We start from the raw sequence: 26492 nt of genomic DNA on the forward strand, positions 1-26492 counted from the left end.
TGGCTAATAAAGTTTTAAAATTGTATGTGTGCACACGGTGTACCCCCCCCCCCCAAAGTGAACGAGCTTTCGTAGTGTGTTTTTACGTATCATAGCATTACATTTGCATTTATTTTTCCATAGCAAATAAAAATTAAAATATTCTCTTTCAACTTGTCATTCTTTTAAAAGGACGATAATAGTCTATGGGCCGAGAGCAAATATCGTTCAGGTTCGTTTACCAATCTTAGGAACTACGTGAACTTGCTTGAAATCTATTATAAACGATGAACACAATAGAAAAATGCAATGTTCACAAGCCGGAACTGCCTCATTTAGTTTTAATATGTAATTGAAATAGGAACTATGTTCCGTGGACTGTTAGCACTTACACAAATAAATTTGTCTCCAGATGGCGCTATTAGACGCAATATTTATAATCAAAAAATTAATTAAACAGTTTTTCAACCGTATATTTACTTTTTTACTTGTTTTTTTGTTGCAAAATATATTAATACGTTTTAAATTATTTACTATATTTGTTTTGTGATTAAATACAAAAAGGAAACCGAAAATTGTATCCATCCGCAAGTCTGCGTGCTCTTCATCTCGGGGTTTTGGTTATTACTCTAGCGCAAGCATAGAAAAACATTGCAAAGTACAAAAACGTTACTGCACAAAAAACATATTTGTTGATCGCCGAATAGCAGAAACCGACGTACAAAATCTTTAGAATATAAACAACTCTAATCGATGCCAAGACATGTTTAGGAAATATAAAATTAAATATTAGCAGACGATAAAATTAAAAATTAAAAAGCATATTTCATTTTCTTATCAATTTGTTTTATACCTTTCTTTTCTAACAATATTGCTTTTTAGCAGCAGACTATATTTCAATGTCATTTTTATGACTGTTTTACAAGTTCGCATACAATTCTATTTGACATTAACACCAAATACAATTCAATGGTTTTAGTTTACACCTCTTTTGGTTGGATTTTAGCTTTTTGTTTCATTGGATTACAATCATGGATGATGAATTACCTTTATTTTGTTGTATTCATGTCACGGAAGACACAAATGAAGGTATGATTCTTATTTCAAAAAAAAGTTTTGAGAAAATAAGAGAGTACATGCCGAAATGGATAGGTCTAAGTGAATGCAAAGAGAAAGATGCAGCAGAGCAGTTGAAGGAGTTGGAAGGATTTCGTGGAGATGCATGCTATGAAAAATGCTATGAAAATCGCTACTCTTACCACCGAAAATGTTACATGCGATTTACAGATAAAACTAGAATAAAAAGATTCGAAAAGAAAACCTGTGAAGGTGAAGTTCAACCACCAAAAATACCGGATCGTCCAAAACGGCTAAGAGTTAAGACTGCTGACCAAAGAGACATTTTCCCCGATATATGCCTGATCTGCAGTAAAGAACAATATTTCTCTGAGAAATGTTCTGGGAAAAAATGCAAGGAAAAACTAAGTGTGTGCCAGACATTCATTGCAAGTAAGTCTTTACTGGAAAATGCTCTGAAGAAAAATGATCAACGACTTCTTATTCAAATTCAAGATACTGATCTAATTGCAAAAGGAGCAAAATATCATAAGAGTTGCTATGGATCTTACACTAATGTGAGCGTTCAGACCACTTCTAAAATTGACCAGCCAGCAGCATATTCTGCTTTCTGTGACATAGTAGAGAAAAGAATCGTAAGAAATTCTGAAATTCTTTCTATGAACAAACTATCACAGATATATTTAAGCACTGCAGAAAGTTTAAATACAGAAGAGCAAAATATAAGTAACAGGCAGCTGAAAAGATGGTTACAGAGGGACTTTCCTCAACTATTGTTTGTGAAGCCAAAGCAACGAAATCTTCCTGAATTAGTTTTGTGCAATAAATATGAGCAACCTGTACTAATTGAAAAAAGTTCATTCTCCAATGACTCAACAGATACCGATGAAGGTATAATTGAACCATCAAATGATTTAACAAATGGTAACAGTACAGAAATTAATATTCTGTATAAAGCAGAATTAATTCTACATAATATAATAAAGAACTCACCGGCTCTTCAATGCACATGGCTTCCTACTGCCGAAGATTTAAATGAAGCTTCTGTTGAACGCATGATTCATCCAGTGTTATTTAATTTCTTAGCATGGTGTGTTGGTGAAAGCGAAGATTTGGAAATTGTAGAATTTATTAGTGTATCAGAAAAGGTTAAACGTAAACTTTTTTCTATTTCTCAAGATTTGATATATGTTACATCAGCAGGAAGAAAACAGACTCCGAAGCACATATCACTGGCAATGGCAATGAGGCATATAACTGGATCAGCACGTGTAATTAACATTTTAAATGGGTTGGGCCACTGCATTTCACATTCAGCTGTACTTGAGTATGATACTCAACAAGCAGAAATGCAGTTAAACACAACAAATAGTCTTCCCATAGGTATTGTTCCAAAAATGTTTGCAACTCTGGTTTGGGATAATATTGACTTTTACGAAGAAACAGTAACTGGACACGGCACTACTCATAGCACAAATGGTATAATTGTACAAACAGAAGCACAAGATTCCTCCGAAAGTCCACAAATGTATATTAAAACTGGGAAAAAATCGAAGAAAAGGAAAATTGATCCACCTGTAATACATATATCTAACTATTCCATTGGACAACGTTGTTCTCCTCAAATCTCTCAAACCCTCTCATGCAACAATAAAAGAGTAAAATTAGATAATGCAAGACTTGCAGATGCTGCTTGCATTTTTTCGAAACTTCCTATGAAAGATAAAGAAATTTTACCGGCTTGGACTGGTTACAATTGCACATTGAATAAAGAAAATATACCTTCTCAATCAACAATACGATATCTCCCTGTGTTGTTAGAAGCAAACCCAACAGAATTTTCTACAGTTTATGCAATTCTGGAAAAAAGCGCGTATTTGTGCCAAAAACTGGAATTACAAGAAATTGTTCTAGTATTTGATCAGGCAATTTATTCTAAGGCACAACAAATACTTTGGAAGGAGGAAAAGTTCAAACATTTAGTAATACGTCTTGGTGAATTTCATACTTCACTGTCCTTTCTCTCTGTGATAGGCAAACGCTTCAAGAATGGAGGACTTTGAAATATTATGATTGAGTCTGGAATCATTGCTGAAGGATCAATAAATGGTGTTCTGAGTGGTAAGCACTACAATCGTAGCATACGCTGCCACAAAATAATCTTTGAAGCATTAAGTAGACTTCTGTGGTCTGAATTTCTAAATTCATTATCAGTCAAAGAGCAACTTGATTGTTTGAAGATATCTTTTCATCTCTATCAAAGTTTTAAACTGAAAATTTTAAAAGAAAATCAGTTTCCTGAAGATTTCCTTCGGACTATGAAGAAGTTTAATGAGTTTGTTGTTGAAAACTGTGAAAACAACATGACATTTGCATTTTGGATATCATACTTGGAGATGGTTGGCTGTCTGTTGAGATTTTTACAAGCAACAAGAAACGCCGACTGGGATTTACATCTTGTTACTGTTGAAGAATTAATACCTTGGTTTTTCAGTTATGATCATATCAACTATGCTCGTTATTTACCTGTTTATTTACATGAGATGCTGAATTTGCCTGAGACACATCCATGTGCACACAATGAGCTAAGTGCTGGTAAATTTGTGGCTCAAAGACAAACAAGCTATGGATTTTGTGGCATAGCCATGGATCAAGTAATAGAGCAAACAGCTAACCGAGACTCAAAAACAAAAGGTGGGTTGACAGGATTTACCAGAAATCCAGCTGCTGTGCATCGTTGGATGCTATCGCACCATTTGAGGGCTCATGTCTCTTCATCTTGTGAGCAACTCGCTGGGAGAACAATAAAGGAGTTCATGAAAAAAGATTTGCAACCCGCACAAATTCAAAAACATGAGGCGATGGTAAATAGTGCTATGAATACTATAACTTCGATGATAAATCCCTTTACGTGGAGCGAAGAAGCATTAGTGAATATTTCAAGTGGAGCATATGCATCTATCTCTGTACAATCTGATCTCACTAAAGCAAAGCTTATAGGAAAAGAAGCTTATGAAAAATACTGCAAAGAACGTCTTTTTGAAGAACGTGATTCAGTCATATACTCTCCAATCAAGCTGCAAAAGCTGTTGACATTTTCAGATTCGAAAAAAAAACATACATTAAAAGAGCAGTCTGAGAAGAAGTTTCTTAAAAGTTCCACAGATCTTTTAGCTCGCATAATTGTAATGGGACAATCCTCAGAGCTCGACATGAGAAGTATCATGAAGTATAACTTAACTCCACACCCACCTGCAATTGCAAATATTGACGGATGCCTTGTTAAAACAAACAAGGCATCCTTGGTCCAAACGGTACTGGATCTGGCTGACAGTAATGCCGACCTAAGTCAAATTCCAAGAAATGGAGTAATAATATTGGATGGGATGGCAGTGCTGCAGCAAATGAAAGATATACCAAATACAATGGGAGAATTAGCAGTCACTCTTATCGAATATGTCGTCAATATAAGCATAAAATATAATTGTACAGCTGCACATTTTGTAACAGATACATACCCTCCGATTAGTATTAAATCAAGTGAAAGAGAAAGAAGAAATTTTGGTAGCAAAATTTTTATTAACATCAGAAACCCTAATCAAAAAACATCGAAACAGTTTAAGAAGTTCCTTGCACATGGTCATAACAAAGACGCCCTAGTGAATTTCCTTTTCAACCAATGGACATTCTACGATTCTGCTGTCCTTAAAGGCGTGTCCATTTTTCTTTCACATGGACAGGAATGTCACCGTCTAACTCCTACAGAGAGCAAACTTGATGTGGGAGAAGTTACAGAATTAAGGTCTGACCATGAAGAGGCTGACACCAGACTTCTTTTGCACGCTTTTTATGCATCGAAAAGCTCTGCTGCTACTGTTTTGATAAAGAGTTCAGACACAGATGTTTTCATTCTTTCCTTAGCAATGAATCAGTATTTTGCAACTGATACCTATTTACTAATGGGCACTTCATGCAGTTTAAAATTAAAGAACATCTCCGTCATTGCTAAGATGTTAGGTAACGATCTTTGCACAGCATTGATCGGGTTACATGTATTTACTGGCTGCGACACATGTAGTGCTTTCAAAGGCAAAGGCAAAAGCAAACCTTTTTCCTTAATGCAGTCTAAACTGAATAGCCTAAAAATGTTTCAAGAACTGGGTTCTTCATGGGAAGTGAATGAGTCGTTGGTAAAAGATCTTCAAGCATTTGTTTGTGCACTGCACGGATATCCTCATTTGAAGTACATTGATGAAGTTCGTTACCTGATATTTAAGTTAAAATTTAGACTAGATGTATCATTACCTCCAAATTTTGATTCTCTTCTGTTACACATCAAGAGAAGTAACTATCAAGCAAATATCCATCGCCGATGCTTGCAAAATTTAATTAATGCTCCTAGTCCACCAGAACATGGTTGGAGTGTAAATGCTGACAACATCGAAATACAATGGAACACTATTCCAATTGCACCAGATATTATACAAAAACAAATCTCCTGCGCATGCCAGAAAACAAAGTGCTCCTCGAAGAGATGTACATGCAAAATGAAAAATTTTTCATGCACAGAGTTTTGCTCTTGTGACAGCAGCTGTGTTAACTCCCAAGAAGAAATCAGTTCTATGCATGAAGACTGGATGGATGAAATAAGTGATTCTGACGATGATACTCTAGAATAAAGGACGAAATTTTCTAGATATGATAATCCATTTAGAATTAGTTTTTGATAAATCTAGTATGTATAAAAAGTAGATTTAAATTATAAAATATATGCCCTTTTTGGTCAACTTGCTGGACTATTGGTTTGTTGCTCTCCTGCTGTATGTTCTAAAAGAAATTGTAAAAAATTTAATTTTTACTAAGGACGAGGGCAGGGGTGCCCACCCTAAAAGCAAGGGCATAACCCCTCCCCTTAAGTTTTACAAAGACCCCCGAAGAGCAAGAGCCCCCCCCCCCCAAGGAGAAAAATACCCCTTAAAACAACCCGCCTCCTAAAAATTTCAATGGCGCAGTCTGCGCCATGACCCCTCCCCTAGGTCCCTAGGTTGACACCCCTGATGAAGGAAATGTTTGGTTCTTGAAAAAAAAAAAAATTTTAAATGTTGTACAAGCATAGTATTTTTATTGTAGTTGCATAATATTTTTGATGTATTTAAAATTTTCTCGCCTTTTTTCATTTTTACTCATTTTGTCTTGTATTTCTAATGGTCTGTAAAAAAATTATGAGACACTATTTTTTTGTGAACATTGGGTTTTTTTCATCTGTAGACACTAAGGATTCAGAAAAATATCACTTTTTGTAGTTCCCGAAGTTGGCAAACGAAACCATGTTTTTAAGCATCTTTTATGCCTTCGTCCCACAACCTATTATGAACTAGAATGTTATGACCAATCTGAAAGGTATTTCATATTTATGTTTTGTATTTTCTAATTTGTTTCAGTTGCTTAAAAATCATAATATCTCACAATACAAACTTACATTGGTTGTTAGAGATGATTTGAATATGGGAAAAGGAAAAATAGCTTCTCAGGTAATATTTATTATTTAGTTTTTTTTTTTTTTTTTTTTTTTTTTTTTTTGTGTGTGTGTGTGTGTATGTGTTAGAAATGTTAACAGCATACAATGTAAATATAGCTTGTTAAAAATATAAAAATTAAAATATATCAACTTTTCTCATTATGTCTTTGTGCATACAAATGTATGTATCTTACATTATTCAAAAAACTGTAAACTGTTCAGTGTTAAATTTTGCATGTAGCATTTGTACTATAGGGTCCAGTTGTGCATTTCTCTTTTTTTAGTTGCAAAAAGGGGTCTTTACTGTTTTTTTTTTTTTTTTTCAAATTAGCATTAATTTGAATGCAAATTGAAACCATAAATTGGCGAGACATTAGCAACCATTTTAAGACTAGTTGTTTGTTTCCTAAAAAAATATATTGAATCTTGTGTCAGTTTAGCAACATTAACGAGATTCCCATGTAGCCAATGTTAAATATTATTGATGGTTCTACTCAGAATCTTGGTGAAATCTTTAGGTATTTTAAATGTTCATCACTCTGAGTCCTTTTATATTCATTTCTTTTCATGTTCAATTTAGTTTTTGTTGTTGCAATTTCAGATCTGAAATACTAACAAAGACATCACTTTTCTTTAAATTTGAAAATGCATTTCTCTGTATTTACTATAATTTATAGATATAGAGAAATGTCTAAGAATTCATTAAAAAACTAAGAGTTCAATTTTGAAATACAGTCGAACCTCGACATAAGGTCACCCCTCGGGACTTCACGAAACTGACCTTATAAGCGGGTTGATCTTATAACCGATTCATATATATTCATTGATAAATAAACATTAAATTCATTAAATCACTTCAAAATTTAATGCGTTCAAAACTATCAGTTAATTAGGTTATTATAGTAAATTGATTTCAACCAATTTAAATTTTTGGAATCAATAAGAAATTTTGAAATTATTTTTTAAAACTTTCATTTAAAGTAAAGCTGCATTCCCCAAGCAAACAACTGATGTGCAACTTACCTTACTTAAAATTGTCATCAACACAGGACTAATGCGTTTTTTCTTTAATTTAAACAAAATGGATTTTAATTATTTTCTGAAAATTTCTTCAGCTTTTCATGATTGGTAAAAGAGTGCAATATGTACACGCTGAGTGCCCGCTTTACTGCTTCATATTTTAGTATCACTGTGGTAATGCTCACTTGCTACTGCATTCTGTGCACTACCTGCTACGTTAATAGGAAAAACAACTTTTCACTTTTTAAGGATCGTATATTGCGGTGAATTCTTGGAAGTGAATCTGCTGGGCACTGAAATCATTGAAAGAAATCTGACAAAAGTGACTTTATAAGCGATTAATGTATTATGACCTGACCATACATCCAATGATGCATGACATATAGAATTCCTATTCAGCCAGCTGGGACTTTAGAAAAGTGACCTTATATGCAGGGTGACCTTATAAGTGGGTGACCCTATATCGAGGTCTGACTGTATGCATTTAAGAATTTTTATTTTTAGTAATTTTAAATGAGTCCATGCATCCATTTCTTGAGATTTATTAAAATTTATTGACTATTATACAAATAAATACAAATACAAAAGTGACGACCAGCAACAGGCTCTGGGCCCAGCTAGATTGGTCCTAGTCAATTTACAATCCCCAGTGAAGATCAATGGCCCTCTTAAAACTATCTACTCTCTTGCTCATTACCACCTCTTCCGGTAAACTGTTCCAAGGTTCCACTACCCTGCTATAATAATAATTTTTCCTAATATCCATGTTAGCCTGAGATTTAAATAGCTTAAAACAATGACCCCTTGTCCTGTTTTCAGCGCTTAACTTCAGCCCCGTAACATCTTTCATTTTAATAAATTTAAACAACTGAATCATGTCCCCTCGGTCTCTTCTTTGCTTAAGACTGTTCATTTTTAACCTTCTAAGCCTGGAATCGTAATCTAAGTGAGAAAGTCCATTTATTACCCTTGTAGCTCGCCTTTGAACCCTTTCCAATACATTAATGTCTTTCTTAAGATAAGGAGACCAAAACTGAACAGCATACTCCAAATGAGGTCTTACCAAACTTCTATATAAGGGAAGAAAAACTTCTTTAGGTTTGTTTGAAATAGATCTATTGATAAGCCCAAGCATCTTATTGGCCTTGTTACTAGCAATGCTGCGCTGTTGGCTAAACTTTAAATCCTGACTTATTAAGACCCCCAGATCAGTAACTTTGTCTGCCTGACTAATGACTGAACCTTGCAAATAATAACTTGTACACTTATTTCCATGCCCTAAATGTAGCACTTGACATTTCCCAACATTAACAGCCATACCCCATTTATCAGCCCACTCCATAATATGATCTAGATCCTCTTGCAGCTGTTTTGCTTGTTCTTCATTATCTATAGCCCCCATAACTTTGACATCATCAGCAAAACAATTCATGTTCCCAGAAATATTTTTGTGAATATCGTTCATAAAAACAATGAACAAAACAGGCCCTAACACTGATCATTGAGGAACCCCGCTTAAAACCTCACTCCAATTAGAGTAATTTCCCCTTACAACTACCCTTTGTTTCCTTCCGGTCAGCCATTTTTTTACCCAAATGAAAGTTTTCCCTCCTATTCCTATATCAGCTAATTTGCTAAGTAGAGCAACATGCGGTACCTTATCGAAAGCTTTTTGAAAATCAATGTAAACAACATCTACAGGCTTCTTATTGTCCAAAGCCATGGTAACTTTGTCATAGAAATGTAATAAATTAGTTGCACAAGATTTGCCTTTTCTGAAACCATACTGAAAACTAGTCAATAGATTATTAGTCTGTAAAAAATTTACTATCTTAATTTTTATCAATGTTTCAAAAATTTTGCAAACCACCGAAGTTAGACTCACAGGTCTATAATTTCCCACACTCCCTTTAGAGCAGAGGTTCCCAACTGGTGGTTCGCGAACCCCCAGGGGTTCGCGAGGTGCAGGAAAGGGGTTCGCGAAAATTTCGGTGCAATGGCGGATTTTTCCTAGTTTGGTAAAAACTTATAAAATATTCAGTTTGCACACATAGTTACTAAATTTTTTTTTAATTTGAAAACGCGCCAGACTCTTGTATTAAGCTCAAAAAAAAAATCTTTCAGCGATTTTATAATCTTGGTTAAAAAGAAATTTTCTCATTTTTTTTTTCGATAGACAACAAAAAGAGATATCCTTCCTTCTTTATTGTGAGGCGCCATGCAGAAACGTTGTATTAAGCTGTGGCGGGGATCACGATGACCTTAAAAAGGCGCCATCGCGTGGAGTCAATCAAACAATATACATAATATACATATGTCGAAAAAAATAAAGAATTCTCAAACAATGCATCATAGGGGTATTATTTCTAATCTGGTTGAAATATAACTCGGGAATTTCCGTCGAATTCAGTCATCGAATAGCAGACATGACAGCAAAAGACTCCAAACTTAAAATTTATTACTGGATTTTACCCATCTGTTCGTTTTCAAAAATATATAACATCAGCATGCTCATAGTTCTGGGGAAATAGTTGTTAACAGACGTATTTAGAGATGCTTGAAAACAAGTGATTTTGTTTGCAATTGGTTTTGCTACGTGAACTTGCTACTCTGTTTGTAAAGTTATAATCGTGTTGGTAATTTTTATGATTTAATAACTTTCTGCTGTTATGGATCGATGGTTGAAAACTGGTAGTTTGGTTGAGCGACAAATGGACAAGCAGTCAATCGATCAACCCTCAACATCAGCAGTAACTTTCAAATCAACACAGGATATTGAAATAGATAGCTGTAATGAACTGCCACCTCTCCCGACTAAACAGAAAAGTGAACTAGGGGAGAAAAAAGGAAAAAAGCGGAAATATGACAGTGATTATTTACAAATGGGCTTTTATTTTACTGGAGAAGAGTCTGAACCTAGACCACTTTGTCTTCTCTGCAACGAAGTTCTAGCGAACAGCAGTTTGAAACCGTCACTTCTGAGAAGACACCTCGAAACAAAGCATCAGACACACAAAGACAAACCTATCGAATATTTTAAAAGAAAATTGGAATATAATAAAAAGTGTAGCATATCTACGTTCCTGTTAGAATCCAACGAAGATAGTAAAATGGCCCTTGAAGCTTCATATCGAGTCAGTTATAGAATTGCAAGATCTGGACAGCCACATACAATTGCAGAAAATTTAATTGGACCGTGTGCTAAAGATATTGCTAAGTGTATGTTGGGAGAAAAGTCAGCAAAAAAAATTGACCTGGTTCCGCTATCAAACAACACAGTATCACGCAGAATTACTGATTTGGCAAGTAATGTGGAGAAAGAACTTGTGAATAGAATAAAAGAGAATAATTTTGCGATCCAGCTTGATGAGTCGACTGATGTAGCAAACGCTGCAATATTACTTGTCTATGTTAGGTATATTTTTAACGATACAATTAAAGAAGATGTACTATTTGCAAAACCTTTGAAAACCAACACAACTGGAGAAGCAATTTTCGAACTGGTCAACAGTTACTTTGAAGAAAATGGAATAGATTGGTCTTCGTGTGTGGGTGTGTGCACGGATGGTGCAAAATCAATAACAGGAAAATTTGTTGGCTTTGTGGTGCGAGTAAAGAAGATCAACGAGAAAATTGAATGGACTCATTGCTGCATTCATAGACAAGCATTAGCATGTTTGTTGTATATGATAAAATTGAAGTTATGGTAAAAAAATTGAATTTCTGGATCCAATGCCTGGAAATGGGTGAGTTTTCTTGTTTCACTTCTCTTAGTAGTTTTTTATCAGAAAACTCAATGAAACTTGATGAAAGCGTTAAAAGAAATGTTTGTGAACATCTGCAACATCTTGAACTAACTTTTGACGAGTATTTTCCTAATAGGCGTAACGTCCCTCTCTCAAACAACTGGATACACAATCCTTTTGAAGGAAAACCATACTTAGAGAACACCCTGACATTACCTGAAAAGGAAATGCTCATCGAGTTATCCTGTGATAATTCATTGAAAACTACCTTTAAAGAGCTCTCGTTAATTGACTTCTGGCTCAGTGTAAGAAATGACTATACCGTTTTGTCCAAAAAAGCAATTTGAATTTTATTACCATTTTATACAACATATCTGTGCGAGAAAGGATTTTCCTCCTATACTTATCTCAAAGATAAATACCGAAGCAGATTGAATGCAGAGCCTGATTTAAGACTCAAACTGTCAGACATTGAACCAAACTTTCAGTTTCTTTGTTCTGTAAAACAGCCACAAATATCGCATTAAGGATTTTTTCCCCAATTTAAAGTATGCTTAAAAAAATAGTTGGTTTATAAAACTTCTCGTTTATAATTTTTCTTGTAGATGTAGTTTTAACTTTTTATTAATGTTTGCACTTAATGATATTTTACAATTATATTTTTGTTTACTGCAATCAAATGCTGCAAAAAATGAAAAGCAAACATGCTGTTTTTTTATTGTTTCTTACATGTTACTAATTTCAACATCAGGGGGTTCGCGAACTTTTTTGCCTGTTCCAAGGGGTACGCAAAGAGAAAAAGGTTGGGAACCGCTGCTTTAGAGCCTTTCTTGAAGAGCGGTGTAATGTTAGCCAGCTTCCAGTCCTCTGGCACTGTCCCCGAGTTATAAGAAGCATTGAAAATATTAACGATTACATCTGCTAATTCCTCCGCACATTCAACAAAAATTTTTGGATAAATATCATCAGGTCCCGGAGCCTTAGTCTCTTTAATTTTTTTCAAATGAAGTAAAACGTCATCCCTGGAAAATACAAAGTCCTCAAGCTGTACTATAGCTTGTGTCTTGTTGGTGTCAACTGTTGAGATACAGTTATCGTTAAAAACACTCAAAAAAAGTTATTAGGAACATTAGCAATATCACTATCGTCCTGAATTAAAATTCCGTGCTCATCAACCAGTGGCCCAATATGACTATTTCGAACTTTCCCCGAATTAGCGTATGCAAAAAACCTCTTGGGATTCCTGTTTATGTTATCTGCCAGTCTTTGCTCCAACTCTCTTTTCTGAATCCGTACCAAATACTTAAATTTACGCCTTGCCTTACAATATTGGAGCCTATCTGCACTGTGACCAGTTTCTCTAAACCTATGAAAAGCAGCTTGCTTGTAATTTAGATGAGTGTATTTGAATATGAGTACAAGAGAACATGTGATGTCCGGTCCACATCAGTATTTTTTCATGTTAATTTACCATATAAATCATTCATATTGTTTGATATAATAACCAGTGCTGTAGCTAGAAAAAAATGTTTGGAAAAACTCAGCTTGGGGATTTAGGGCACTCATCAAAGAACAGCCCAGTAGGCAAAATATCTTGCCTCAGTATTGCATAAAGGTTGACATGCAAGAAAAATCATCTTGCATTAATGCTGCCTCAATCTTGTTATGTTACACCATTTATGCTGTCAGCAGGCTGCCACAATATTGACTGACAAGGTGTATGTAGCATAATATCAGGAAAATATCAAGGTAGGCTGCTTTTGTAATATTGCATGCGTATTGATATGACAGGATATCAAGATGTTGTCATGACAGCATAAAATCAAGGTCTAGGCAAGATGATCTTGCTTTTGTAATATTGCATACGTATTGATATGACAGGAAAATGACAGTATGAAATCAGCACATTTGCAAGGTGTTTTAGCTATTTATTTGTATTATTTTCACTTTAAACTCAAGAATTAAATTTCATTCTTTAATTATTTCTGTTATTCTTCAAGATAGTTTTCTAGCCTAAGAATATTTTCTTAAAGCTGACATCTGATCGGAATTTCATATAAAGGTATTAATAGTACTCGCAATTTAATTTTAAAAATGAAGGTTTCTTCGTTTTGCGTAATACTTGACTCATTTTTTAAATTCATGCTTCTAATTGTATTATTAAGACATAAAATGCCTATTTAGGAATAATTGTGGAAGTTTTTATAGCACATTTAAGAGTAAAGATAGCAAAATAATAAATAAATACAATAAAGTACATTTCCAAATGGATGTCAGCATTAAAAATATCCCATGGACAAAACATATGAATTTATCATAAAGAATAACATAAATAACCATTAAATAAAATTAATCTTACTCGTGAGATTGAAGTGATAATACGAAATTCTGGGCTTCGTGTCCTTTGTTTCAAAGTCTAGGAAAGAAAAAAGTAATTTTCGGCCATTTCTAACATTGATCGCACATTGTCAGCGATATGACTTGTTTAGTACTATATTAATAAACAAATGCAGTTATCAGTCATTCATAAGTTATTCCTAAAACAATACTATTCCACACTAATAACTAAGCAACCAACTTAATGAAGCCTAAAGAATGCAACGCCACGTGCAGCTCCTCTTAACCGACTGAATGGATGGTCGAAGGAGGAAAATGTGCCAGCAATGCGAGGGATGCTGAGTAGAAGAAAGAACTGTGCGTATGCGCAAGTATCAACGAAGGTCCACCTCTTCTATTGTGTACTAATTACCTTGACGGCGACAGCATGAAATCAATATCATCTTGACGGCGTCAACATGTATGCAATGTTGTTATTGTAAGATAATATCAATATTGATATTTTAAAATGAATGCAATGTTGCATACATGTTGTTATTATAATATTGCTATTTAATCTTTATGCAAGCTTTATGCAGTATGAAACACGTCAATATTGACGCTGTCAGTATAATATCAAGATCTGTCAAGGTTGATGCAAGAAATTTTGCAAGTAGGTAGGTGGCTTGAAACCAATTTATATTACATTTGAATTAATTTTACAACGAAGAAGGAAATATTGTGAGGGAAGCCCCCCCCCCCCCCTTGCCCGTTCTCCTTAACTACAGCACTGGTAATCATTTTATAAAAGGAAAAGTATCTTTTTAATTTTGAAACTTATCTACTTTTACTTGCAGTGTTCTCATGCTTCTGTATTAGCTTACAAAAATATTAAGTTATTGAATCCTGAAGTAGCAGAAATCTGGGAAGCTTTTGGACAAACGAAAATTGTTTTGAAAACCTCAAGCAGCAAAAGCCTGTAAGTAATTGAGCATTTTATTTTATATAGGAACTCATAGATGAAAACTTAAATTCTAGCACCACCTAAATTTTACAATAGAAAAACTTTCTATGTCTCATATTTCTACTAAACACTTTCTTCAGTGTAATCTGATTTAGAATTTTCCATATTATTTTATAAAGTTGTTAGACCAAAGAAGCATAAAAATTTGTATTTTCAATTTTCTATGTCTAATTGTAGAACTAAACCTAAGAATGGTTTTAAATGTTGAATGAGATGCAATATTAGGATTAAAAAAAAAAATTTACTATTTTAAAACTTGGAATTTATAACTTTTTAGCTACTATCTCTATAAGCAATACTTCTTTTTTTTTTAATCTGATAAAATGTGTTCTTAAAAAATAAAGGAGCATTTTAACTGGAAAAATTATTTTAATTGTAAATTTTGTTTTTTTCCTTTTTTATGTCATACATTCATTTGAACCATATGAATTTATATTAAATTGGTTTTACACCGCTTTATGATATATATATATATATATATATATATATATATATATATATATATATATATATATATTGGTGAAGTAATATTTGAAATATAATAGTTTTGTAATTTTTAAAAACATCAATCATAAATGTACCTTATTAGAATGATTTCATTACATAGGATTTTCTCATCTTTATATATAAAGGGCTACTTCTGTCCGGATGTCTGGGGTAAAGTTCAAAACTACTGGACGGATTTTAACCATTTTTTCCACATATATAGTTACATTATAAGGGAGCAACTTAGGCTATAATTTATTCCTAAAAAACTTAGTTTAAAAAAGTTATGATGGGACACAGTAAATTTCACATACTTTCCCCATTAAATGATTAACTATAAAACCCATTGTTACAAAAAATTTGTTGCCAACAACAGCAATATTAAAAGTAATCATAATGAAAATTTTGAATCAAGGCTCCTCCGGAGCAAACATGAGTTTAAAGTCATTTAAACATTTGGAAACCACTTTTTGCACACTTAGGGAAACATAGTAGAGAGCTTTTTTTTCCCCTTTTTGTGTGTGTACTGTTTAATTAAATAAAGCGCACAGTTTTTTTAGGGATCTTTGTTTTTGTTAGTTCATATTTTGGAAATTCTTCAAATATTTATATGCTTAAATTCATGCTTTCGTTTCTAAATGAATACTCGTTCGTTCTTTATACTTATTGCTATTTTACTTTTATGGGTAAGGAAGAAGCTTGATTTTTAATCACGTCAAAGCGGTGTGTTTTGAGTTCTTTCGGTTAAAACAGAAAACAAAAGAAAGTAGAGATTGTTTCTCACAATTATTACTGACCCAGGCAACGCCGCGTAGTTTTGCTAGTTGCAATATAAATATATGTCAATATCCACCCCATACTGCTAGCTGTGTGAAAGATCTCTTGTGCATGTCATTTGATAATGATTGCATGCTGAGCCACAATTTTTGTCATGCTTGACTCTGTGGATATCTGAAGTCAACATCCAATGCCAATGTCTCAAATAATATTTTTCCCCATGGTTACAACAAAACCCCATGTGTGTCAATTATTAGCAATCTACATACATTATTTAATGTTTTATTAATTTTTGAAATGTATGTTCATTTTTTGTTCACACATTAATATCTAATACAGTCAAACCCCGCTATAACGAACCCTCAACGGACCGACTTGAGAGATCGCTATAACCGGGGGTTCGCTACATCCGATTTTCCAAAAAATAGTCAAAATTCAGTAATATTTTACAATAATAATCATCATAAATGCACAATGACTTAATTAGTAGTTAGGGTAATAAAATTAAGTTTTAGAAATAACTAGTAACTATATTTTACTCAATAATCAGCAAATTAAAATTTTACTTTTTTTTATTTATCAGTAGCATGGAAGAAAGACGTTATTTTCGGTTGAAAACTTTTGAATTTTATATACATATCAATTTTTTTCTCAACTACTGCAAAAGAATCCACAATATGTTTGTCAATGTTTTCAGTCGCAAAAAAATTGTTCAAAATATTTACAGCTGCTTTTGCAGCAGAAATGGACCCAAGATTTTTTGTTTGATTTATAAACTAGAGAGAGTTTCTTCACATTCTTAAAGCACCTGGGTTTATTCGATTTTCCAATAACCATCAACTTTCGTTTTTCAGAGCCAGTCATGTTAGCACAAATAAGTGGTTATCCGTGTGTTGGAGTGTTTTCCGCCGACACATTTTTCACCTTTTAACTTCAATGTTTGATTTGGAGTCAGCTTATAAAATAAGCCCGCTTCGTCGGCGTTAAAAATATCCTTTTCGTCGTAATCTCGAATGATGTCCGGCCACACATTTTGCATCCAATCCTTCACATCAGAAGAGCACACACTTGCAGCTTCACCCACAAATTTTCCACTCGTTATGTTGTGCCGTTTCTTGAATCTATCCAACCACCCGTTAGAACAGACAAACCCTTTTTCATTAAAATGTTCGGCAAATTCATTTGCCTTTGCCTGCAGAATGGCTCCCGTTATCGGTACATTTCTGTTCCTCTGCAGAGTGAACCACTTAAATAACGCTTCGTCTACATTTTCCCTTACTGCTTTTCGCATTTTTTTACAGCCGTTTATGTTTGTTTCATAGGCAGAAACAATTGCATCACGGTTCTGCCAAATAGTGGCTACAGTAGATTTTGAGAGCGAAAATTTTTTGCAAAGTGAGGATTAGGTTTCGCCACTTTCTAATTTGCGAATTAATTGCACATTTTCTTCAACAGAAAATGCTTTGCCTTTATTTCGCCTGGCCATGATGATTTCTATCTAGTTCACACGATTATCCGCAGTGGAAATTAAACTAAAAATCAGAGCAAACGCACGAGTGACCAATAATCTCGTCCTCTGACTAAAACCAGTTGAGAAAATTGAGGGAGCTTGAAAACCGGCTCGCCCCCCCCCCCCCCACCCTCCTGAAGAAGCAGCTGCTCTTGCAAGGAACAATAAATGAGGAATGTGGTTTGGGCTAGAGATTTCCTAGAAAAAGGGTTGAGAATTGTAGAAGAAGGAGTTTGCTGAGAGAACAATCGCTAATGAATTTCATTGGGGCATGTGCAAAGAAGAACTTGAAAAATCAGACATTTTAGGATCGTTATATCCGATTTGTTCGTGTTTCTGGATCGTTATAAGCATATGGAATTGTATTAATGACATAGGGCTTCAGTTCGGACCAATTAAAAGGTTCGCTACAACCGGGAGATCGCTATATCCCGGGTTCGCTATAGAGGGGTTTGACTGTAATAACATATTAATAATAAAATACAAATCTTTATTGAATAAATCATTATATTAAATTGTGTATGATCAAAACTATATCATAAAAGCATGCAGCTATATCATGCAGCATAAAATTCTAAACTAGACATTGCATTTTATACTTTTTCTTTTTTCTGAGACCCTTTTAGCTGAAGTTTCAAAAGTATTTTTTTTTTTTAAATTCAAAAAAAAAAGTTATGATTCTTTACAGTTTGGAAATAATTATAATTAGTGGGCACTAAACTAAAAAAAATAAATAGTTAAATGACTAAAAAAAAAGCTTGTTAATCATTAAATTTGACGCATCTTGTGTTTTATCCTGGAGGTAGAGCGTTTGGGAACTCATTACAGTTTTTACAGATAAAAGTCAAAACATACAGGACTGGCAATACAGTTTAAAACCATGAATTGGTTTATTTCTTTATCTTTTCTTATTGGAACCAAATTCTATCATAATAAAAATATATATTGCAGTTATTTAATGTATTGCAGAACATTTCTGATTTTTTTTTTTTTTGCTAACACAGGGCAATTAAATCCTCGGACCGATTGTTGCTTTTTCAATTTTATTTTGATTTTAAAATCCTGCCACCTTTTTTCAGGAATAAGAAAAGTATATTTTATTCGGTTAAAATGCCGAAACTACAAAGTTAGTACAAAACTATCTGCTTATGATTACCAGCCTGTTATTAATTTTAGACTTGAGTTAGCAACAAATGCTGAGAATGAAGGACTATTAACAAATATAGTATGTGATGCCGGTAGAACTGAAGTTGTTGCTGGAACCAAAACTGTTTTGGCAGTGGGACCAGGTATCTTACATTTATTTTAATTTCTTATATTGATAACATTTGAGCATATATAATTATGGTTTTTTCATGGAAAATGTTTGTTTCTTTACATGCAAAATTTGATTCAAAAGTATTTAAAATTCTAATTGATTTAACAGATTCTGAAAGGTCAGGCTATTAGCCATAAATTAATTACAGTCAATTCGCAATAACTCGAAGTCTAATAACTCGAATATTACTATAACTCGAAGTTTTTATCAAGTCCCGACCCCTTTGTCTTTAATTCCATGCTAATTATTCTCAATATCTCGAAGTTAACTTCCTTTAACTCAAAGTTTTTTCAAAGATAACTCAAAATTTATTTTGAAAGAACAGAAAAAAAAGGAAGCAAGTGACTATGAGAGAAAAATTAATTCACCTTTACTTGCAATTCCTGCACCTCTGAAGCAAGACCTTTAAAGCAAGAAAAGCACCTGATTGAGCCAATGTGCGATAAAGGAGTTACATGTGCGGAAATGAGGTAGCTTGTTTTCTTTTGTTGTACTGTACTGTTTACACTTTGACATGTTGCTGGACTACGAATTTGCTTTTAAGCTGTCAACTGATTGTATCTTTATTCAAAGTCTGACTTAAGTTAAGATGCGTTACCCTTCATTCTTTAGTTCGATCATTTGCTGAAAAGTTCCTGAGAGACAGAGTGAGTTTTTAATACTATTAAAGATGTCTAAGCAAGTACTCTCAATGATGTTAAAAGAGAAAGAAACTTCTAAAGCGGTAGAATCCATGAATCCGAATTTAAAATGAATGAAGATGTGTACCTTTCCTGAAGTAGAATCAATCAAGTGGTTTCAGCAGTATCGAAATCAATGCCATGCTTTTGATTTTTTTCTCTCAATATTTTTGATAAAACTGTGCATATTGTGCTTAAAAACCTTCAAGTTCTGTAATTTGGTTTTGCTATATGTACATATTGGTTAAAATATTCGATGGTTTTTATTATTAAAATGTCGAAAAAGGAAACTAGTGGTAAGTCGAAGTTTTTCGTAGGTCCCTTGAGATTCGAGTTATCACGAATTGACTGTACTTTTAGGGAGGATTTTTACCTTTCTTTTTTCCCCAAAATTTCTACTATTTTATGCTTAGTTTTCAGTTTTCATGATGAGACATCCATTACATTTATTTATAAAAATAGAGAAAAACAAATGAAAACATTGATTTTTCAATGCAATTATTTAAGTGTAAAATTAAAAAAACAAACTTAAATCTCATCATAATTGTGTATGCAACTCAGTCTTTAGCAATGTATCTCTTTAATTTAAAGAATAATTTTCAGAAATTCGTGGAGTGAAACTTTCCTGTTGCTGCTAGGGTATTCCAAATTTTTTTTTAATTGCCAAACCAAGAATTTCAAGTTTTTCGTTTTCAAGACAAGGAATCTTGGAATTCCAGTAATGGGCTGTCCATAAATGATGCCACACTTTTTTTTTCAAAATTTTTGAGCCTCTTATCCTCTTTTGTCAGTAAGTGTCACACTTCACCGTAACCCCTCCTCCCTTTTTTGTTTTACTATTTTCTACAAAAATGCTTGTCACACTTCTTGTTACTCCCTCTCCCTTGTCACAAACTCACATAGCCCTTAAGAAAAACTTTAATAATTTTCCATAATTTGTTTACAGTTGGGTTAGCATGTTTTAGCCAAAGGTGGAAAAAACCAGTAAAAACTGTCCTGGCAAAGATAGATGTGCTTTATATACTGGGATCCACTGCCGCTAGCTAGTAATTTTATCTTTCATATAATAACGTTAATGTTATCAAACTTAAATTACTCAATGCATCATTGAAACAGTAATCTAAATGTTAATATATAAATGTAATCATACTGTTTTAATAACATACTTTTTTAATTAATACTTTTCAGAACATGAGAAAGCGAATACACTGAAGCACCATTTATATGTTTCTCTTTTATACGTTTTTATCAATTATATGTTTTTAAAATTGGTCCCTGCCAAGTCTAATACACATTACCCTAAACCTATTATACGCTTTTTCATTTGTACACTTTTTTATACAGTCCCTTCAAAAACGTATAAACGGTGCTTCACTGTAGTTAATAACGTTAAAATAACTTAGTCCTTAGTTTAAACTATTAAAAAAATCATAATTATCAAAAAACGAACCCTTACCTTTTAGTTATTTTTTAACCAAGAAGAATATCAATTTGGCTATGATAGCAGAATATAGTCAGCCCTCGTTTATCCCGGTTAATTTCGTTCCAGACTTGACCGCGATAACTGAATTTCCGCGAAGTAGGATTCTGTATATATTTTTCTAATTAGAGCGCATAAAACTTACTTACAGCAATTTAGATAGGTTTTTATCATAGTTAGAGTCCCCGAGACATAAAACAGCACCCTTAGCCACCATTACATTTGTATTACTTAATATATTGCACAAAATATGAGAAAATTAGATATGTTAGACGTAATAGATATCACATTGTTAAAAGTATTGGGAAATAAACTACACACACACGCAGTTCTTATACACTACTACTAATATATGAAAAAACCTCAACGTGTTCCATGTGAATCAATTGCCTGTTAGTGACCGTAGGTGCTCCCGTTTTCCTCTACATTTAGGTGTACAACTTAAAAAGCTAGTACATTGTTAAACACCATTTACAGATGTATTTATCTCCTAGTAATAATACAGTGATTTATACTTTCCAGTTAGTTCTTAACGGTTAAAATGGGATAGCGATTCCCTACACTTTCTTCTGCGATTTTATACCTCCATTCTCTCAAGTAGTCCCTCAGACCTTACTTAAAAGATATATACTCTTTGTTATTCTTTCGTAGATAAAAGTTTACACGAGTGCATAAAAAAGGCTAATTACTATATTTGAAAAACAAAATAGAAAAACCGCGATTTAGTGAAGTGCGAAGTAGCGAGGGACAACTGTAATAGAAATTTGAAGGAAAATCTAGAATTAATATGTAACAGGAATGTTAGTGGGAAAAAAACTCATACAGTAGAAGACCGTTATAACACACTTTGGGACCAGAGGTTTTGCGTTACACAGGTTTTGGTGTCAGATCATTTCACAAATTTAGAAAAAAATTATTCAGAATATATCGATACATTTTCACATTAGAAAAAGTTTTTAGTACAATGATTACTAAAGCACAAATTCTGCAATTTAATATATATTTATATATTATCATTTACAAATAAGTATCTTTTACAATTAAAAGAAGAGCATCATTCTGCACTTTCACTAGCTTTGTGGTTTACATAACAGCTGCTGCATTTTCAAGAACAAGCCGGTACTTTTTTACTGTAAATACTAACTATCATTTAAAAGATTTGAATTAAGATGAGAAGATTAAAAACTGTTCCAAAATTAAATTTCCCAATGAATTGTTTTGTTTGAAAGCAAAATAGAGTACTTCTTTTAAAAAGAAAAACTTATTTACTTCTGAAAAGCTGTGTGTTTTATAGGTGAGCGTTTATAAAAGTATTCTATTGTATTAAACTACAACTTGGCTAATGAAAATCAAACATAAAATAGTTTAAGATGATTCATATTCAATTGAATTCTCTACCTCAAACACATTTTTTTCTAAACTTTTTCGGGTTTTGTTTGAGCATTATTTTAATTATCAAATAAATGTTAATGAAATCGTAAAGCTTAATTGTCTCTTATGATATAAGTGTAATTAGATTATGTACTGAAGTATTATGTTCTTTAGTATACACTCAAACCTATTTTTGTGTGAACTTTTTTTATGTGGTATATGAAAATTTCAATCAGATTGGGACTTAATTGATAAAATTATTTATAAAACGGACAAAGTTACGTTTAAAACTAATGATTTTTTTAAAGCGATTTTTTTATGCAGTCCCTATCCAACACACAAACAGGTTTGAGTGTATTTTAAACATCCAGCCAATTTTTCAGTTTTTTTTTTTTTTTTTCCCATTGTCCTGACAAAATACCATTTTGCCGGCAAAAAGAAGTCCTAGTTTATGGACCTCCAAAGTAACCATCATTAAGATGTAATTTAACATAATGCAGCATAGAATACATTGTAATGATTACTTTCCTCCAGTAACGTGTCAGAATTTTTCTTTTTTCAGGAATAGTGGGGATGGGGTTTTTTTACTATTCATGTTGCAGAATGTTAACAAATACAGTCAAATCCCATTTTAAAAGTTTGTTACTGCAAACACTTCATTTTAGTGAAGAATTGGGTAATCCTGAACTAAAATTACATAGGAACTAGGTCAGTGTTGGTAATATTGATGTAATGAAGTTGCATTACAGTGAAATGATTTCGCTGGTCCCTTGAGCTTCGTTAAAATGGAATTTGACTGCATATATACTCCAATTTCATAAGGGGGAAGGAACCATAGATTCTGAGGCTCCTTTTGAAAGGCTTTCTTCTTTTTTAATTTTAGATGGGTTTTATAATCTAGGTTAGCTTTATTCATGCAAATAGTGGCTGCTTTTTAGCTATAAATATTATACAATTTTATTTTCTTGTGTTTAGTAAAAAGAATATTTTTTACTCAACACATTTTGTTCATTGATTCCTTCTCTTCTTGTCTTGTTATTACTGAATCTTATTATTTCAATTATGAGAATACTTGTTTGCAGAACTTCTTGAGGTGAAATGTATTTAGTTGCAACAATAATGGAAAACTGCACAAATTGTCAAGAAAAAATCTTTATTAATCCAACTGTTATCAAAAACTGAATGATCAATTATTTTGCCTGCCCTACCCAAAGCCCACACAAGCTTTAAAATTCTGAAAAAAATGTGATTTCATTTTTTTTCTTCTCTTGCAGGTCCAAAACATGTGGTTGACAAAGTTACTGGACATTTGAAATTATTATAAATCGCTAATAATGCATTAATGTCTAAATTAAAGTTATTTTCTTTTAAATGACTGAGTTATATTTCAAATTCTTCTACAGCTTTCTTTTCGTAATAATTGCTGCTTCAAGTCACATCAATCTATTAGGTTATGTTTCTGTCAGGTAACTGGGTCTTATGTCAATCAAATTATTCAACTTTGATGAAAAACATTTTAAGTTGTATAAAAATGTTCTCCAGAGTAAACCAGAATAATTCTTTACTTAATTCTTATATCGATGGAAACTAATTTTTAGATTTATCACTTTGGTAAAATGCTACTTTATGACTTTTAGACCTGCACCTTCAATTTTAAACTTGAAGATTTTGGGTAGCACAAGTGCCGCCGATAAATCGCAAAAAGGCTAAAATGAAGGACTAATAAGGTAAAAATTGTTCTTCTCAAAAACTTGGCTGTATTGATGCATTTCGAACACACAGTGAAAATATATACAGCACAATAAAAATGTTGTTGCCTTTTTTGCACAAGAGAACTTTAACAGAAAATGTATGTACGAAGAAAAAGGAGCAATAAACAAAAAATTTAAAAGAGCTAGTAAATAATAAAACTATTAAGTATAAGTTTACAATTTTTGGGCAAAAAAAAAACATTGGTATTTGCTGCGAAAATACCTGTTCTGGATTGAATTGCGGATATTTTTCTAAACTATTTCCAATACCTTAAAAAAAAAAAAAAAAAAACACTGCTAAATAGCATCTACTTATATTGAATACAAAAAATATGTAAAATCTAAAAGCGAACAATAACACAGTTATAAGTTTAAAATATATATATATATATATATATATATATATATATGAAAAGACCCACGGATAATCAGATCGCTGATAATTGGGAGTTAACTGTATTTCTTTACTATGAAATTTTGTAAAAATGATTTTTACACAAAAGCATAGCCCCTCCTATTATGTCTCAAGTCTACTCATCTCATACTAGTGGGATTTAGAATAAAACTTAATATGATAGCTCAGAAATCTTTCTCAGTTATGAAGTTTCATTTACTTCAATACCAAGCCTACAGAATTTCTTCCAAGTGTCACACTAATCTGTAATTTTGGAAAATTCAAAGTAGATAAAATTATATCAAGAAAAACCAGCAGTAACATGTAAAAAAATAGTTAAATTATCCTCAAAACTAAAATAGTATTGTTTTTAAAGTACACATATTTGTCTTTTTGTGTTATGAATGCATCTTGACTAGTTTTAAATTGAAGTTTTTTCCCATTAAGTTTTCAAACATTGTGTTTTAATTGATTTTGACTAAACAAATTTTGTTTGATTATTAAAATTTGTATTTACAAGCGTATAAACATCAGTTACTCAACCATTTCACCACAATTCAAACCACTTTACATCTGAGCTCACAAATTATATTTGGTGAAAGTTTAAAAGGGGTTCAATATTTAGTACAGTAGACACCATCTTATGTGATCATGGTGAAGGTTTTCAATCATTGAATATCTTCAGAAACAAAGTCTGCTTTAATTAAAAGCCGTTAAATCATTTTCTTTAATCATGTAACTTTGTGCATTGTTATCAATTTAGGATATTTATTTCATGAATTATAGATTTTTATCAAACAAAAATTAATATATCTTTTTGACATTGACAAATTGTTAATAGATTTGATGAGAAAAATTAATCATATGCTCATGACAGGGCAGCCAGAAAAAACTACTAGAGGGTTTTTTTTTTTTTTTTTTTTTGACCAAATACCTTCTGAAGTTGGTTTGTTTGATCAAAACTGCCGTTTCATATGCATAAACTGTATTAGAATTTCAATTTGTTAAAAGAAATGGCTCTGGGGGTTTTTCACCCCCCCCCCCCCCATGCTGCGCCATTGGCTCATGAGTAACATTTAAATGAACTTGAATCATTTTTAGTAATAAAAACTTTGTTTATAATCAATCTACAACATATTTTTCTTGTAAGAGGCAACTTTTTTTATTAAACTTTTAAAAACAGTGATGTTTTGTACACCTTGAAATTTTCCTGAAAATTTTAAAATTGAGAAATTGAATTCTTTCCATTACTATTTTCAATGACCTAACTTCATTGCCAGTGTAATTCTTAACAGCGATATGTAACATTTCACTCTTCATTATTACTTATCTAGTACTTTGAAAATACATTTTACTGGCTACTTTTCATAAACAAATCATACACCCAAACCTCTTTTTAGGCAATGGATAGGGACCGCACAAAAAAAGAAAAAAAAATGTTCAAAACTTCACGAGTAGCTTTAAAAAGTTGCAACACAAGTTTTTTTTATGTGGTGGATAGCAGGGGCGGCATTTTAACATTTCATTTGGGGTATCGAGTTTTTCAAATGTGAATTATCTCAGTATGGAATAAAATGCATATTACTTAACAGCAAGGGATCATAAACAGATTTCGTTTTTAAAGTAATGTTATTAAAGTTATTTAAATTTTAATGACCACAGTTTAAGTATTGCACAAAATATCTTGATACTACCGTTATGTAAATTTTGATGTGGCGATTTTCGGAATCTAGAAGTAGAAATCTTATTACTATATTCCATCAATGTCATGCTCTTGTGCCAGTACAGCTGAAGACTAGTCTTTCTTGACCCATTAAGCATCGAAGAAAATTCTGTAATCTCCCGAGACACGAGAATGATCTTTCACAGCTAGTTGAGCTGATTGGAAGGGTTGAAAAACAATTAAAGCTACAAAGTAATGTGTGCTCTCTTTTAAATTTCTCTTTAAAATAACACACGTAACTTTAAAATTTCTGCTAGTCTTCGTTTTTCATCATTGAATGGTTGACTGGCACAAAACAATACTTTTTGCCTCTTACAATAAA

General features: G+C 32.6%; 1 protein-coding gene across 1 annotated transcript in view; it reads left to right on the forward strand.

Annotated features, from left to right (window-relative positions):
• Positions 1 to 24225, forward strand: part of LOC129227813 (peptidyl-tRNA hydrolase 2, mitochondrial-like) — a 33601-nt gene extending 9376 nt beyond the window's left edge. Inside the window, exons 2-5 of the mRNA XM_054862425.1 lie at positions 6498 to 6587; positions 14514 to 14635; positions 18630 to 18742; positions 23577 to 24225. Of these exons, the coding sequence (XP_054718400.1) occupies positions 6498 to 6587; positions 14514 to 14635; positions 18630 to 18742; positions 23577 to 23626 (375 nt within the window). The 3' untranslated portion in view covers positions 23627 to 24225. The remainder of the gene's footprint in view (positions 1 to 6497; positions 6588 to 14513; positions 14636 to 18629; positions 18743 to 23576) is intronic.
• The last annotated feature ends 2267 nt before the right edge of the window (positions 24226 to 26492 follow it).

This window comes from Uloborus diversus, chromosome 8 (genome assembly GCF_026930045.1).
Source record: "Uloborus diversus isolate 005 chromosome 8, Udiv.v.3.1, whole genome shotgun sequence".
Taxonomy (NCBI): domain Eukaryota; kingdom Metazoa; phylum Arthropoda; class Arachnida; order Araneae; family Uloboridae; genus Uloborus; species Uloborus diversus.